Source organism: Bombus vancouverensis, chromosome 7, assembly GCF_051014615.1.
Source record: "Bombus vancouverensis nearcticus chromosome 7, iyBomVanc1_principal, whole genome shotgun sequence".
NCBI classification, from domain to species: Eukaryota; Metazoa; Arthropoda; class Insecta; order Hymenoptera; family Apidae; genus Bombus; species Bombus vancouverensis.
The window spans coordinates 16,492,574-16,508,071 of NC_134917.1; the positions used below are offsets into that span (position 1 = coordinate 16,492,574).

Genomic DNA, 15,498 nt, shown 5'->3' on the forward strand with positions numbered 1-15,498 from the left:
ATAAGCATCGCCAGAACTGATCACCGTTTTTTACCGTCGGCTGTGTTGTCGGAAACACGGTGATCGATGGTGCGCCATCAGGTTGTTTGCTAGAGCGATGGCCAGCGCGACAGAGGAGATTAAAAACTCGGGATTAAGAAAGTTCGATTCGTAATCTCGAGCTTTTTCAAAGGTCCTCCCGGAATTGCAACATTTTTTTCCATGCGCCTCGACGACGATCCAGCGACGATCGTCGAGATTATTTTCGATGCCTGAACACAAAGCTTCCTCGAAGTATATTTTACTTCGAAGTAGATTGATTGTACAACCAACGTTTTTGTTTTCTATCGACTTTATTTCCTTTTCTCTCTTTATAATCGAAAAATCGAGAATTACAGTCTGCAAATGGAAATACCATCGTACTGTGCGTCGTCGTAATGTTACTACGATTGGAATGTCAGCGAGCATCCAATAATTTGTCAAAGCACGAACGTCGTAAGTAGAAATACTTGGGTAAATGAAACAGAGACAGGATGGATACGCGGTAAAGTAGTGTGTGTACGATACACACGCATATGTACGCACGTGATGTTATTAATTAACGGTGACTGCGTCACCATTGGTCGTATTGCGTAAACGACTATTCGAAACGGTATATTGCATTTCTAATTACTTGCTCGTTGGCGTATGAAACGATAAATGCCAGGTATTTTTCGATATCGTTTTAATATCATCGCGAAACAAGAGCGCGTACGTTCCTCGTTTGTCAATTTCATCGTGTAAAGTGAATTCGTTCCTAGTACGCGTTTAATATCGGAGGCGTGTATCGTTCAACGGAGCTACGATAAAGCGGCGGATTTTATCGCTCAACCTTTCACCTTTCTTCAACTGCATCCTACTGGCATTTCGTGTCATCGTTCACGGATCCGTTTTCGAGTTGATTTCGGTTTCATTACGCTTACGACTTTCGCATTTCTGCCTTGTAACTTGCCGCGATAATGATCCTTTCCACGATGAAATGGGATATTACCCTTCGCTCCTACTCCTTTTTCTTATCTTATCTTTTTCCTTTTACGATACCAGGATGTTTTATTCGCGATAGAATCGTTACTGACCTACTAACCGGAGAAGGCGAGGCATCTTCTTATTTGAACGTAATAATTTTTTTATTCAAAGATACCCATTACCTTCTTATATGTCGTTTCGTGCTTCTGAAAAATACATTGCAAACGTATTAAAAATTACGAACGCTAAAAGCAAACTAATAGAAATTGATTTGTCTTCGTTAGCTTCTAATATTCCGTGAATATAAAAGTTTTTTAAGGGATAGCCGAGTGAAGATACTTCGTTATGGATGGAAATTCCGTAGATAAGGAATGTCTATTCGTTAAAATTATGGAAAAAATCTTCGTACACTCTCTGGTATATTAAGAACGCGTTTTTATATTCCTCTAAATGTCGTCGAAATTCTTCAAGGCAGAATATATTTCATTATGAATGATAATTCTACCGGTAGGAGATGTATATTCATTAAAATTATGGAAAAGAATCCTTTAGAGATTTCCTTCCGCGAAGAACACGCTCTTATATTCCGTTAAACGCTGTTGGAATTAAGCATTCCCTGTGAAGCACCGCTCTAGGACCAGAAATTTTGTTTCTCCCATTCGAACCTGTTGCTCCTCTTTTCTCTCTAGCTGGCAACAGAAAACTGCGAAGCGGTTGGCCTGAAAAACCCCCTGACGAGAAGAGTTGCTTTACGATTATCACAATCGTTCCGCGAAAGTCGTGAAAGCTCTGTCGTTGCGTTAGATTCAACATTGATGACTTGGCCGAGCAACAGACGCGCGACTATGAACATATTAAATTCCACGATGCGCCTCTATTAAGCAACGACCCTAATTTTACTCGCGATAACTCAGAACTCTATTGGAGGGACGATAATTCACTTGCCAAGTTGCGTAATCGTAAACTTTTATCATAGTTGCCGCGTAGCGTGTTTATTCGAGAGACACGAAGCGGCTGGTGGCACTCGAAGTTGTTTCAAGCTTCATTTTCATCTTCTGCTCGCGATTCTCAACGAGGATTGCGTAAAACATCTGGTCGCAAATGATCGCGTAAATTGTTTTCGCGATAAACACGGGTAAATGGTATCGACGGCGAAACGAAATATTAACAATTTACCAGATCACGTTTGGTAATCTAATTTCCGCGATCGCTGACCGAAATGTCAAATACCGCGTAACAATATTTGCCCCGTGGAAAATAAATTAATACGACGAGAAGGGCACGCATAGTGATTTTCACGGTTAAACGGAGCATCAAGCGAGGGGACAAAATGCTATAGGAACGTATCACTCAATGGAATTGCCGATTTCACGCTAAATATTTTAATAATTACTTGGTACCTTGGCTGCTATTGACGCATACGTTGCGTTGCTTTGGTCGTCTGGCTAAAACGGTTGATTCTACTATTGCGGACTTCTCTACGTATCGCGACAAGGTGATTTGAAAAGACGAAGAAAACAATGGACAGTGTGTTGAAAGAAACGAACGACGTCTCCCACTAGCAACTTTCCCTCGAGGGCGACTAGCATCTTTTTCTAACCACCGATATGGAGATTGACCAATTAGCAGCAACGCCAATTTTCCTTACTTTCTGAACGAAGGCTATCCTCGACGAATCCGATGATCTCGTGTCCTTAGACACACCCTATTATAGATTTCCTCTGTGGCATCATCCGGACGAAAATTCATTCTCTCTCGCGATCTCATCGACGAAAAGAGTAACCCCTTACCACCAGTGAATATTACGCGTCCGACTTAGATTTTGTGAGCACGTTCATCTATCATCCCGTCGACCGCGGATTCGTTATTGAACCTAGGATCATTGTCATTAGTTTCTCGAGTATCTAATTACCACGGTTACTTATCCGGTTCTATGATAATCGTATTTGCACTAGTCAATGTCTTCTCTATTGCATAACGACAACGTGTAATCCAAACGAAGATTCGTTTCACGCCCCTAACCCTAATTCTAATGTAAACCCGACATACTATTCTACGTTTATTATTACGAGAAATGTAAGAATCGAAGTACGGACGCGACTAAATTCAAATTCTTCAAATTTATGCTACTATGATATGTCCATGTAGCAATATCGGGAAATAGGGAAGTCTATGCAGGAAAAATAGGATATCGAACGACATACGTGACGTGTCATCGACTTCAAATGGATTGATCAAGGCACAGAATCGTCATTAAAACAGTTCGACCTAGAACAACTTCTCCTAAATGCTTTCCAATAGAAATATTACGAAGACGTAATATACTTTCCACCCCATATACTACCCTCGTAAAATATCAACACACGCAGAAGTAACTAACCAAAACCATCATCAACGTAATTAGCGGCAACGTACGCTCGATCACCGACGATCATCCAATCCACTTATAGCAAGCGTTCACGGTTCCAGCGGCGAGCTAACAGCCATCCATGTGGTCGGCGTGTTCCTACGACGGGGTTATTTTATGGGGTGCACGATGGCAGTCTGCGTGGCGACGCTGTAGGTCGATACAGAGAACCGCGGTTGGTTAGTGTTGCCTGGTGAAACTGTGGGAAGAGAAGCACTCGTGAATCTACTTCGAAAAGAAACAAAGGGATGACGACACGATGCTTGTATCGAGAGGTTATTGCGCGACGCAACCCCTCGACGTACGCAACTGAATTGTAATTGCCGTTTCGCTAAAAAAGCCGCGGAAACGTTTCTATTACGCGCCCGGTCGTAGCCATTCTCGTCGACGTACAGCCACGTTTTTGTTTCCTTGTTGATTGAAAATTTCCAAACTAGAAAATTCGCTGCGGGCCGCGCCGATAAAGGAGATCCACCCCCAACGTTGTTCCGTCGAAAAAAACACTCGCGACCCAGTTCGTGAGAGTTTTTCCAGAGAACCGATCAGATACAATTAGGGGTGGGTTTTTGTCGGCACTTTATAAGAAATTCTTTTTTCTTTTTTTTTCTTTTTTGGTTATTGGCCCCTTGACATCGAATTTCTTGCCGTGTATGGATTATTCCTTTATATGCAGTAATACATATATATTTATGCATTGTAAAATGTATTTTATTCGTTCCTTGAGCTATCAATCTAATAATACAATTATTTATTCTTGAATCATCCGAGCCTTTTACCTTTCTGCTAACATATATGGGCATTGAAATTTTTCATTAAAAATTTTTGTTTGTTTAAAAATGTTCCTATTTTCGCCCATTATTGACACTTCGAATCGGAGCTTTTATACTCGGTAGTAGGAAAACTGTTTGCTGAAAGCTACAGTCGTTAAAGTCAATGTAGCACGTGAATCAGGTTACCTAATAGTACCGTATGCAGACCTTTTTAGTCGGTTGAAAAAAGCAATCGATTTTTCTAGTCCAACGTTTCCCATTAAACCCCTAGAGTAACGTAGTCGTCGCCGGCGTATGCCAGAATTTCGTTAACCTACCTGAGGAGCCATCGGTTCCAATATCCGATTTTAATGGTCTCCGAAGGGCCTGCGTAGGGCAATTTATAAAGTTTCAAGCCACGTTATGGAGAGTAATGGATCGTTAGTCTCATGGTGGATGCTAGAATCACGTGGAGCAGTGACGTTTATGCAGATCGATGTCGTGCTCCCTGACAACTACTTTGTCTCGAGACCTCTTAGCGAAACAATTAAACAAAATTAACCAATTTGTAACGGGTTAATTTTCGCTATCACACACTAAGCTTGTAAAATAATTATTACATCGCGCATGTATGTTCAAAGTGTTACGCAACTCGGATAAATTTTTTAGGAAAAGCGAAAAACTGTTGGCAAGCACAAAACAATTATTTGCTAAACGTATAACGTCGACGACAGCGATAGACTGTAAAAAACGATATTTTCGAAATTTTCCAATCTTAACTCTTCGCATCACCCCTTGATACTTTTTATGTTTTCTCAACATAAATTGACTTATTTTGTATTGTGATGAGTTAAGGTCTGTGATATTTAGTACATGTTTTGCGTGGAATGAGTAACGCGAGAAAGCTAAAACGTTTGAAAGCACATTTGAAAATCTAGTGCAGCGATAACACGAACGTAATTGAAGAAAGAACGCGAGAGGATGACTCGTCGATCGAGGCAATAGCGGGAACGTTTGTCCGTCGGACACGATATCCAAAATCGCAATCTTCAAGGCCCTTTGCGAGACCTACAAGTACCAATATCGAGTTTCATGGACTTGTAAGGGCCTCTACATGACCCGAATGTACCGTAGCCCGGAGCTCGCCTAAATTTCCCCCGATGTTTCTGTAGCTCCGTTATTAAAATATGCTTGCCTCTCTGACGTAGAATTTCAGCAGTCGACATTTTCACAAAATTCCTCCCTTTATCTGCGACGTGTCATCCAAGAAAATATCCGTTTTGATGGAAAAAGTAATATCGAATTTTCTAACGAAATGCTTTCCATCGTTCTTTGTTGAGAAATATTTAATGAATATTCTAAAAACCCAACATTCTCGTGTTTGATCTAAAGAGTATCGCAACTTATCTACGGATAATCCCTATATTACTTACGTAACGATCGGTTTTAAAAGTTCTACAACACTCTCAGGTTTCATAAAATCATCCATCAAAGTTGTCGGATCACTCGAACTTCGTCGAGTAACTTCACTCTATTTTCAATCCACCGTCGAGCAGCCGACGTGCAAATAAGGTTAAGACGTCACCTCTTCGTCATTAATGAACTTAACTCTCGAAACTCGTAAATTATCCAAAACACGTATCTTCGGTTCTTTTCCTCTTCTTTTCTCCTTTCTCTTTTCTTTTTTTTTTTTTTTTTTTTTTTTTTTAATCGATCGTATACGTCGATTTATTCGAGCCTCGGAGTGGCAACTGTGCGCGTGACAATTTTCATGGACTCTCGAAAATTATCGTCGGTAACCATGACGCGTTCCTGAAACTTCTCGGCGGAAAGGACAAATCGATACGCTATCGCGCCACGCGGAATTCATGTAACGTACGTCGGGGCCAGCAGGTAATAACATCCTTAAATCGGGAGAGTCGATCGTTCGGAAGATGAGTTCTGATGCAGGAGATGAAGAAGAGAATCTCTATTCGTATCAACCAGCGGTAGAAAGTTTCCTTGCAGAGATTCGTAAAATGTAGATGGATGAGCGTGATCCATAAAAATTATAGATTGAAGTGTATTCGTCCATGTTGATCTAAAACTATGAACGATTAGTGTATAGAATTCCATTAACGAACGAAGGAGATCAGAACGAAACATCGGATCAAATCGTTTATTTACAAGCAAGTTTTTATCTTTACACCTTCTATGAAAAATTACGAATTCGTCTACCGAACGAATAATATTAACGTAGATTTCCTATTAATGCTACTAAATATCAATGCCCTCCACGATCTTCTACTTCGTTCACCACTTCCGGTGTGGACGAGCAACGTTCGAAATAGCCTGAGCCTGACGTCACCGACCGATTATTTGCTCAGCAGGTAATAGTTTGTTTTCTCGAGTTGATAATCGGACTGTTTAGTTGTGTAATTCCTCGACTAGTTATGTAATTTATCGCGACCGAATTTATCGAGAACAGAATTTATGAACGCTTATTCACTGTGCTTGCTACTTGGAGTTTGCAAAGGTCTTGGTTGGGGGTGAACGTGAGTTAAATCTTCCCGGTGGTGAAGGATACACGTGCAATGTGTATGGTTCCTTAAATTGTGTCCTGTAGCGTTCTATGTAAATGGTAGAAATGTGAGGTAATCGTAACGTAGGATTACGAAGACTTTAGTTTTGCAGACGATACACGCGTGAAAAATATAAATTTCGCGAGAACAGAAAATTATGAAGAAAAGTATATCCGAGCATAAATTCCACTAAAACGTCTGCTGCGGTGGGTTAACGCTATAAGTAACTACGTTATAAACCATACAGTGATCTTTTAGATGCCTACTTGGCATCTGCAAGTACATAAGATAGATGTCTTCAAGCAGCCAGTCAAGTGACTTTGATTCAACAGCAAACCGTTCCTCCTCCAGACTTTATTCCTTTACTGTTGTACATAGATACTTCTCTTCTTCCTAATACATCGTTCCCTTTCTTATTTATCTACAAACTAGTATCGTAATTACTATTACTATCATTAATATCATTTCATTCTATCTTTATTCAAATCTTATTTCATTCGTTAGATCTCAATGAAATTTACTCATAGAAAAATATGAACAAAGCAAACAGCAATTATTCGCCGACTCGTTTTATCTAAATGCATAGACGCATAACATCGTAGAATAGAAACGACGTCTATTTCAATATCTGTGTCATCTCGTACCGATAGAACCGAATATCAACGAAATATCAAATTCAAATTCACCTAGTGGAAGAAAAAATCATAGAGGAGGAGAAAAAATTGAGAGGAAAGACGGGGTGCGATGGCGGTTTAACGGCCGGAAGCTTCTTTCCATCCGGGACGCAGTGAAATTTGTGCGGCAGGACGCCTCGCGGTGGAGGGTCTCTTTTCCGAATGAAGATGCATCGTCCTCGACGGGGTGCGCATCGGTGCGTCGAGTGTCGGCACACGATATCGAATATTCGAAATCAATATAAGTTACGGCAGGCTACCGTTGCTATCCCCTCGATACAGCCACCGTGTACATCGCCACTGCTGTCCCGTCTCACACCCACGTGTCCAAACTGTGCACGTAATGCGGTTTAATATAGACCGACCAATTGTATACGCTTGGTTTCGGCGAAGAGGCCGTGAGATTGTATCCGGAGACGACAGATGACAACGGATCGAGGGAAAACAAACGATAGGTTCACGTGCGAGGGCTCTACCCTTGGGCAGAGTCCGGAAATGGCGGCATTTTGGAGAATGAAAGAAATTGTGAGAATATTTGTAATCTTTTAACGTTAGCACTACCGCACCAGACGTAATGACTATAAATACACAAGTATCTGTGGTAATATTAATCTTTGCTTTTAACGAAACAGAAATACGATTGTAAATATTTAATCTTCGATGCTAATTGATTATGAAAATATATTTAGGTGTCTGTTAAAAATTGGTAATTCTAGCGTTCGTGTTTATTTGTTCGGAATCTTAGAAACTCTGAATAAAGAAGATAAATGACAACTTATTAATAATTGATTTTGTAATACGAATGAATCTAGTCGCACGAGTGTAATGCTAATCTTTGTAGTATAAAGTTCATATTACTTATACGTATGATCTGTGCTCTCTTTATTTTTTATATCGGTCTGCGATTTTAACCGATCGAAGGGTTTCTCTGCCGCAAGAAATTTGAGATTTAACGGAGCACGTTCTCCGTCACGATGAAGGAAATTGAAATCCTTTGGGGACATTCTAACCAGCAGAAACCACCGTTGCAACTTTGTCCTCGGGGACTACAATTCCCTTTAAACCACAGTGGATCACGAGTTTCTTGCAATTTTTGGTAAAGTTAACCTTCAGGAATCAGAGTTTCATTCTAATCCTTTGCGGCCATGGATTCTTCCTAATCCCCGGAGACCACTGTTGTTCCTGTAACGTTCGAATTCTGCTAGAAGCCGCCCTGGAACTGTCAAAATCTTGCCTGTCTCTGGGACTGCGAGAGGATCTCCAGGATCTTTGACTATCCAATTTGAAACCGGTCGCAACGAGTTCTTGGGAACTGAAGTTGACAGTGGCAGATTTCAGTATTACACAACTAGTTCCTTGTTTCGCGAATTTCTGACGACCTGACATCTCCAAAAGGGAATCGCTGAGGAAATTGATTAACCCGAGGCGCGTTACGTAGAAACGGGTCGTCTGTCTGTTAGCTTCGATAACTTATTCAAGATTCATTCGATGCCGCGTTCCGGTCGAGGAGACTCGACCGTAGATTCAATTTCGTGCAATTTCGCTGGAGAATCTGATCGCACCGATGCACCAGGGAATCCTCGATGCCACGAATAAATGAATTTTCCAATTGTTGCGCGACACTACCCTTTGAGAATAGAACAAAAAATAAAAAAAGAAATGGAGACGTACAGACCAGCTCACAATTATAAGGACACCTGCTGGTATTGTACGGAACATCATTGTTGATCCAAATCGTCGAGGAAATAATTAATTGGCTAGAATTTCGTGTCTTGTATAACGTAACGATCTAAGATATATGACGACAAACTGTGAACATTATTTACGAGAATCTTTGAATAATATAATGAATTACTGATCGTTCCTTTGAGAAACCAAACCGATCAACTTAAACATTTAAGGCATGATCGCTGTCCCTCGCTGCCAAACTATCAGGCCCAAAATTAACTCAACCTACGTCTCAGCAAAGCTACACTAAAGATAGATACTAATTTAGGGTGCGTTATATCGCAGCCCTATTGGTAGCCTTTCGTATCAGAAAGTTTAAATTAAAACGAAACTGATACTCTAAACACATTGTTAAATCTATTTAGACGTTTAATATTTAAAAGAATTAGATAGAGTAACTTTCAAGCTTTCCTTCAAAGTACAAAAGCGCGCATAATAGACTTAGTCTGTGACGTTGCACGACGCGACGTTCCCGACGGATGCAAACAATTTACTAACGTTGTTTGTCTCTGTCTTACTAACGTTGGTTGTCTCAGCTGAGAGTTAAAAGTAAGACTTAAACCTAAAACTTAGAAGCATCATGTATCATCGTCATGCAGCTCCAAGAAAACGATTACACGAATTTTTATAAATTTAAGAGTAAGCATATGTTACGTAACTTCGACTTTTCTCGCAGAACGATTACACAGATCGTTGCGAAGATTATTGAAATTAATTAAATAAATCTAGGATGTACCCATTTGGTTAACCAAAAAACTCTGAAAAGAATTTTGGATCATCTGGAATGGACTATATTAAAGTAGTTCTTAGCTTGATATCGTTTCTGAAATAGTAATACTCGGAAATGTTAATATGTACATCGTATTACGAATAATAATTTATTACTAATATTGAAATTAATATTCTATTAGTTCTTTAATATCTACAGTAGTATCTCGAAATATTAATATTGTGAAAACGATACCAATTACCAGGATCCACCACGGGGGAGGTGACTACGTTCGGATCCCATTATGTATCATAAATTAGTAATTCTATTTATCGATAAAATATCTATTCTACGTTATAACAGATTTTGTTTGTTTTAATCTAACGCATAATTGAAGAGGAGGAATTGAATGGATCACGTAAAAGGTTCTTAAACCTTAAGCGAAATTTCTTAATTTTCCATTTGAAGATATTCAGAGTTGTAGTATATCCGATTCGAATATCACTCTACATGTATTCGCGCAAGATTAAAGATCATTATCGAAATATAGCGTGCGAATTAGTATTATCTATTCGTCAAATATGCATCTATTTTTAGGGCGCAGTATTATATTTTATTATTATTAATTATAATTAATATCTAATTTATCAAAGGAAATAAGATACAGCACGTAGAAAATTGTTAAGGACATTTGACGCGTTATATTTGATTGTCAAATAATTTCGTTAATAATTATGTTTTCGAAATCGGAGAATACTATAAATTGTGACAAGGAAGCGAAATTCAATAAGACAAAAATAAAATTAGAAAATGGCTCTGTCGGGTTTATACATGAGGGTAGAGAAAGAGATACCTTTGAAACGTCTTTCAATAGCAGTATATTGAAAATTATTATTTAGTGATGTGTGCGGTAGAACTCGTGGGAGTTATACTCGTATGTGAACGCAAATAGTCATATTTGAACAGCGAACTCATCACCAATAGTACCAAACCATTCGACTTATCGATGGTAGCACGCACGGTTGGATGACTAAATCTCGTTGATTTGATTGCATTTGCTTTCTCAAATCTACGAACACGGTTTGATTCCATCCGTAGTCACTCAATAGCTACACATTGTATCGGCAATGATTTCATTTGAAGTAATCAAATAAAAACTTACACCCGTGTTTAAAATTGAAAAATAATATGAAATAGAAATAAAATATCGTTTGAAAGATTTCAAGGACTTAGTTAATATTAGATGAAAAGAAACAGATGATTAATTTAATTATTACGAATTGATGATACAGTTGTCGTAAATCAACGTTATATCTGTTATGAATTAGTAGTATCGTTATTGTTAGTTAATGGCAATTAATAATAAATTAATATTAAGTGGTTATGAATTAATTGTTTAAATGATATAAATCAATGACTTAAATTTTGTAAATTGTTAACTCGGATAATATAAATGAATAGTTTAATTGTTACAAATTAATATTTATATTCTTAAGACATAAGCGCGATCAAGCCAACTGACTACAATCGTCGCAGTGTTATAAATTGTAGAGAGCGCGAGAGACACCGATCTTTTTCAAAATTGGTACTTCAGAACGTGAGACACAAAGTCCCATTTTTAATGTCGCATTTGCCCTACCCTTAGTCAGTGCTAATATTTATGAACCGAGCTGTATCTAACCATTCGGTTCGATCGGTTAAGAAAAAGTTTTGCTTTTTATCGACCGGAAAAAAATTGGGAGTATGTATAACTAATTGAAAATTCTTTTTTCTTACAGGATCGAGCGCACACAAAAACGACGCGACAGGAAATGGAAGGCCGGCTCCCCTTTTGGCGGAACCCAGATACGGCGCCGCGCCCCAACCATACGGTAAGTATACCTCACTCTCCCCCCACCCCCTATACGCCCCCTCTCTTCGTTTCTCTCTTTGATAGTCAAATTAAGCGAACTAATTGAGAAAACGGATGGGCCATCGAACGAGGCCGGCTACGTTCGATACTTTTTCATCCGGTGGCGCGCGAAAACGCTGACTTCGTATAATTGGTATAGTAGTAATCCTGGCAGAACTTTTCGAACTGTAATTTTCATTTTACTAGGCAACGAATAGCAATTCGTGAATAGTTCGTTATCGGAATTATTAGGCCAGAAAAATGTGTCGTAATGGTTATTTTTCCAAAGGTCGACGGGAGCGCGTTCAAAGTTTCATCATTTGTAGCGATTTTTATTGTGTTTTTCGCGAATCGAAAGTACAGCGATGCAGGAACGAGATAAAAAGCAATTTGAAACGAAACTCGTCGATTCCTTTTTTGTTTCCTTTCTCATTGGCGTAGATTGTTTTATAGCGAAATGTGAGAGTGCGATGCACTTGAACGGTGCAAATTACATAATTCATGTCATCGATGGCAGATGGACGTGTTTCCGTTACGGTTTTCGCGAAAATTATTACCGACATTCGCAACAGAGACCGCAGGAATTTTGACAGAAAATCGATGATGTCGTTGTAGCCGAGTTATGTCGCGATCAAACCAAAGGAATCATAACCGCGAACGAAACCCAATCTCAGGAATCGCGAAGTTCGCTGGAAGAATGGCGGCCAATACGAGAACTTTCGATAACGAAGGAGCCTCGTGTTCAATGGCTCTAAATCTACCAGCGAAAATCGACTACCCTACTCACATTGCTCGCCTATCGAATCATGTTTAAAATCGAATCGAAATGTTCGAGCGAAACCTCGAGTAAATGTGATATGAAATTCGACGTCGAACCATACTGTTCAAAATAAGTGGAGAACTTTGATTTTATGTTTTTCCTTCGATGATCGTATTAAAGTTAGCTTTTATTAAAATATCATGCGAATAGTATGTGAGTCTATCTTTGTTCTTATTTGATTGTTTATAACAGCGACTCTCTAATTGTTTTGACCAGTATATATAATTATATTTCTACAGTATTCTATAATAATACACATTTTGTAATTACTAGACTGCAGATGTTTATGTAAATCTATAATTTTACGAACACAACGAAAGAGATGAACCGGACGTACTCGTCCGACTTTACCATGTATGTATAACTATACTGAAACTTCTTAGGTGAAAAAATAAAATCTCACGCATACGTATTCTTATCCCTTTCTCTCCCATACTTTCAATATTTTATACCTTTTCGCATATCGTATGCATTCTGCGCGTTTGCTGCGCACCTTCCAGCTCCACAAACGCATAAACATCCACAGTCCGGTGATCAAATTATGATCGTATGGAATGTCCTAATTCTAACAAAATTGTCCCAAATTCTCGCCGCGAAGACCAGCTTAAACAGTCGAAGCGATGCAACGCGGCGTAAAAAGGTCGGTTTCCCTCGTTCATTTGATCGTCGACGCGTTAAACGAGCATTCAACGGGAACGATTAATATTTCCTCTTGCCGCGTGATTAATAGGGACGCAACAGTCGCTCGATTTCCATAATTAGCGTACCGTTGAACACGGAACACGTGAGAGAGCGAACGCGCGAGCACACGAACCGCGACACACCGCGTATAATACACGCGAAATGAAATCATCCAGTGCAGAAACAAAGGACAATCAAATATCCTCTCCTCTTCCCCCCGCTGCTTTTGTTCGTAGGATCCACGCCACAGGTAACTTTCCCCCCGGGTGCTGGTCATGATCGTTACGAGGAGAATTTCAATGGACCAGCAACATATCCGGAGCCCTATGTTGAGCGTTACGGTATTAAGAGTGATTTTAGCGGTCGGGAACCTCTACATCCTACGCCACCTCGGCCCGGTTACGTGCCCACCTTGGGACAGACGCCGCCATCGAGCACTCAGGGTTCCGTCATGATGGTTTACGGACTTCAGCCGGACAAAGTCAACACGGACAAGTTATTCAACTTGTTCTGCCTCTACGGAAACGTAACGAAGGTACGATCCGGTTTTCGTGTTAACCCAACATGCTGTTTTTCATCGTTAGACGACGATATCGGTTCAAGTTCGTTGACAGCGATCGAAGAAGGGACGGTTTTGGGGTTTGCGAGTGGAGCAATATGCTTCGTAGTCGCTCGTATCGTATTGGTAGCAACTAGAATAAATTCTTTGATCGTTGGTATCGGGGACAATTAGATTTGAATTGGAACGTCTTTCTTGTTAGGGAAGAATTTGTATTAACGTTAATTTGTCTTTGGTAGAATATTTAGAGCTGTATAACGAGTAAATTTTTTGAATAACGGTGATTTAAATTCTATAATCCAACAAATACAGAGGGAGCTTGAACAAAAATATGCTCGTGATTTCGTAACAGGTGAAGTTCTTGAAGACGAAAGAAGGCTGTGCCATGATCCAGATGGGCGACAACATAGCAGTGGAACGTTGTTTACAAAATCTGAACAACGTGACGATCGGTACAGACGGAAGGCTGCAGCTTGGCTTCTCGAAGCAGGCTTTTCTTTCAGACGTCACTAACCCCTACATTTTGCCTGACAAGACAGCGAGCTTCAAAGATTTCACAGGAAGCAAGAATAACAGGTACAGCTAAACCATCGTATCCCCTGTGATATTCTAAACCTTTAATTCCTTCTCTCCACAATCTCCTATTCTCTTATTCTCGATTTTGTCTTTTCATCGATTTTTCTCAACCGATAATTACTCGATCTTTTTTATTCGAGCAATAATCACTAGACAGACTTGTTTGTCCGTTGAGCAAATATTTCTCGAATGTGGCCATCGATTCGCTAAAGAACCTACCACGATTCGAATCGATCTAGAGTCTTGTCGCGACGATGAATGAACGTTAACGAGAGATTCTCGATTCTATAGCAGTTAGAGGAACTGTGCGAGCATTTTGCGCGACGAACATGTTTCCTATGGAACGGAACAGCGGTGCAGTGCAATTAACGGCGCTCCTACTTCCGGAGATTCGAAGCTCCTCTTCTCCGATACGTTTAATATTTATTCGATGAGAGCTTAATTGCGACGGCTGATATTGAAATGTACGTGTTTCGGGGCCTAGCATGTTTCGTTGATTGTAAAACTGCCGCTGGGAATATTAATTGCGAGTATCTCGCTTTAAAATACTAGAATTTAGTGGAAATTGCTTTCGATTCATCTGATCCATTGTGTTACACGATGCTGTCGTTTCCATGGGTAATAATCGTTCGTTGCAATAAACAGGCAAACGATGTTTAAGTACGACAGATGTTTAATTACTCTGCTCTAATCGCAGTTGATGGAACTCGTAAATTTATTAAATATAACGTCGCAACGAGCGTAACGTTGAATTAATAACCAAACGTGCGTTTTTCTTTTTGTTTTTGATTCCAGGTTCCTAAATCCAGCAATGGCCAATAAGAATAGAATACAACCACCTTCGAAGATAGTCCATTTTTTCAACACACCCCCAGATTTAACCGAGGAAACCGTGCATCGTGTGTTCGTGGAACGCGGTATCGAGGCTCCAACGACAGTAAAACTGTTCCCCCTTAAATCGGAACGATCGTCGTCCGGCCTTATCGAGTTCAGCAGCGTAGGAATCGCGGTAGCTGCCATCATGGAATGCAATCACACAGCACTGGAAAACAGCAGTAAGTACATACACGAACACCTTTGAAAAAGAACACGTTTTTTCCATTTAGATTCCATTCTCTTTAGAAGAAACCCTGTTAAATTCCTTTTTACAAAACACCAA

General features: G+C 39.8%; 1 protein-coding gene across 2 annotated transcripts in view; it reads left to right on the forward strand.

Moving 5' to 3' along the window:
• sm (heterogeneous nuclear ribonucleoprotein L) overlaps nt 1-15,498 on the forward strand; it is a 164,733-nt gene that overhangs the window by 136,456 nt on the left and 12,779 nt on the right. For both annotated transcript variants that reach the window (XM_033332775.2, XM_033332783.2), the window contains exons 7-10: nt 11,591-11,683; nt 13,441-13,739; nt 14,116-14,339; nt 15,135-15,394. In XM_033332775.2, coding sequence (XP_033188666.1) covers nt 11,591-11,683; nt 13,441-13,739; nt 14,116-14,339; nt 15,135-15,394 — 876 coding nt within the window. The remainder of the gene's footprint in view (nt 1-11,590; nt 11,684-13,440; nt 13,740-14,115; nt 14,340-15,134; nt 15,395-15,498) is intronic.